The sequence below is a fragment of the Coregonus lavaretus genome, assembly GCF_964263955.1.
Source record: "Coregonus lavaretus genome assembly, chromosome: 3".
NCBI lineage: Eukaryota > Metazoa > Chordata > Actinopteri > Salmoniformes > Salmonidae > Coregonus > Coregonus lavaretus.
This window is the reverse complement of record NC_139990.1, coordinates 47,651,607-47,653,468: the sequence shown is the minus strand read 5'-3', so window position 1 is coordinate 47,653,468 and position 1,862 is coordinate 47,651,607. Positions and strand designations below refer to the sequence as shown.

The 1,862-nt window shown below is 45.5% G+C and overlaps 1 protein-coding gene across 1 annotated transcript in view; it reads right to left on the bottom strand.

The window, feature by feature from the left end:
• Positions 1 to 238: 238 nt before the first annotated feature.
• Positions 239 to 1,862, bottom strand: part of LOC311107576 (serine/threonine-protein kinase Nek11-like) — a gene marked incomplete at both ends in the record, with an annotated part of 69,293 nt that continues 67,669 nt past the window's right edge. The window contains one exon of the mRNA XM_084150083.1: positions 239 to 440. Coding sequence (XP_084006209.1) covers positions 239 to 440 — 202 coding nt within the window. The remainder of the gene's footprint in view (positions 441 to 1,862) is intronic.

Here is a 1,862-nt window from a genome sequence, read left to right as displayed (position 1 = left end):
GTCTGTCATCTCTGTTGACCTACTAGGTCACCAACCCTGGTCTATTATGAAGTAAATGTCTGTCATCTCTGTTGACCTACTAGGTCACCAACCCTGGTCTATTATGAAGTAAATGTCTGTCATCTCTGTTGACCTACTAGTTCACCAACCCTGGTCCAGGAGACCAACAAGATGTGCTCTTTCTGAAAGGCTTGGATAGGCAACATGATTGCAGGTTGGTGAGTGTCAGACATATCTTTCACCCAGCTCCCTCTCTGGCTCCCTGGAGCTGCTCCTCGTAGTACAGTAGTTGGTCCACTTCAAAGCCATCGCTGGGCCTCTCCACCAGGCTGCTGAGGGCCTGTCTGATGCTCCCCTCACCCTCCTGCCTCTCCCTGGCTCCCTTCAGGTAGTCATACACCCTCTGGAAGACGGTCAGACCCAGCCGACGGGACACTGACCTGGGACAGACACAGGGAGAGAGACTGGGTGTCAACTCTGTCAACCAATCACACTCATCAGCCTGACATTTTGACAGTTTAAATGTTGTCCTGGCTCCCATAACGTGCTCTCTGTGTAGAGTGATTTGATGTGATTGACAGGAGGCAGGAAATTACATTGAACTTGTACTTTAGTGATATTTCATGCTCAACATTTGCATGGTGTGCACTGCGGGCAACCTCAAGCAAATTTTAAACAGAACCAGAATGATTGTTGCTAAAGCAGGTGAACAGAGGTATCCAGCCAGAATAACAGCACTTAGCATTTACATTTGAGTCATTTAGCAGACACTCTTATCCAGAACAGCTTAAAGTAGTGAGTGCATACATTTTTCGTACTGGTCTCCCGTGGGATTTATCCACAACCCTGGCATTGCAAGCTCCATGCTCTATCAACTGAGCCATACGAGACCCCAAATAGACCACTCTTGTACCCCTTAGCAACAAGAGTGGTCTATTTGTTCCTGTATGCTCTCACATAATGCATCATGGATGCTGTGAGAGATAGAGTATTACTATACCTGTCTGTCAAATAGAATGTAAAAAATCATATTTCATGACATGGAGACATACAGTGTCACTAGCCAGTGCTAAGCTGCCTAAACTCCCAGAGTGTGTGTGTTCTGTCTTCAGTGGGTGCTCCGTTGCCATGGAGCTGGCAGCAGGAAAAGAGCAGGTGCATTGGGGCGGGCCTCGTGAATTTGACGGAGGCCTGTGGGCCCAAGAAACTCCACGTATCATACACCAAAGTCCACATCTTCCACTAGGAGACAACACAACTCCAGCAGTCCAATCAATCAGGCACAAAATCAACCGTTTCTAATGCCCAGAGCACATGGTACTCGATTGTCACGGGACAAATGTCAACTCTCTATTGAGAGATCTGTTGAGATTCACTGCATTGTTTTCTGGAGATGTCACAGCCAGAGAAAACTGACATTTAGAAAATACTTATTTATCTGATCCTTCCTGTCTTCCCTGGACGCCTTTTACCAGATACTATTTCTGGAGTTATTATTGTGACATAAAGATTAATGTCTACTTTTGGTTTGTCCAGTCATCTGATAATGGTCCTATCAGGTCTATAAAGCTGGTGAAAGCTCTCTCCCAGAGAAATGAACCATTAGGATCTCAGATTGGACTTTATTGATGTTCTGGGGCTGTCTGGGAGAGAGGAAGGCCCCGAAGTGTAATTCATTTTCAGCTAAAAGTACCATGACATTTGGGGCTATATGGTCTTTTTGTCTATAGTGATCTTGGAGATGACCCTGGGACCTCAGACAAAGCTTCAGACCAACAAAAAAACGTGTTTGGTTGGCCATAGTTGTATGTTCAGCGTTTTCTGTCCATAGTTCAGTTGTATGTTCATAGTTGTGTGTTCAT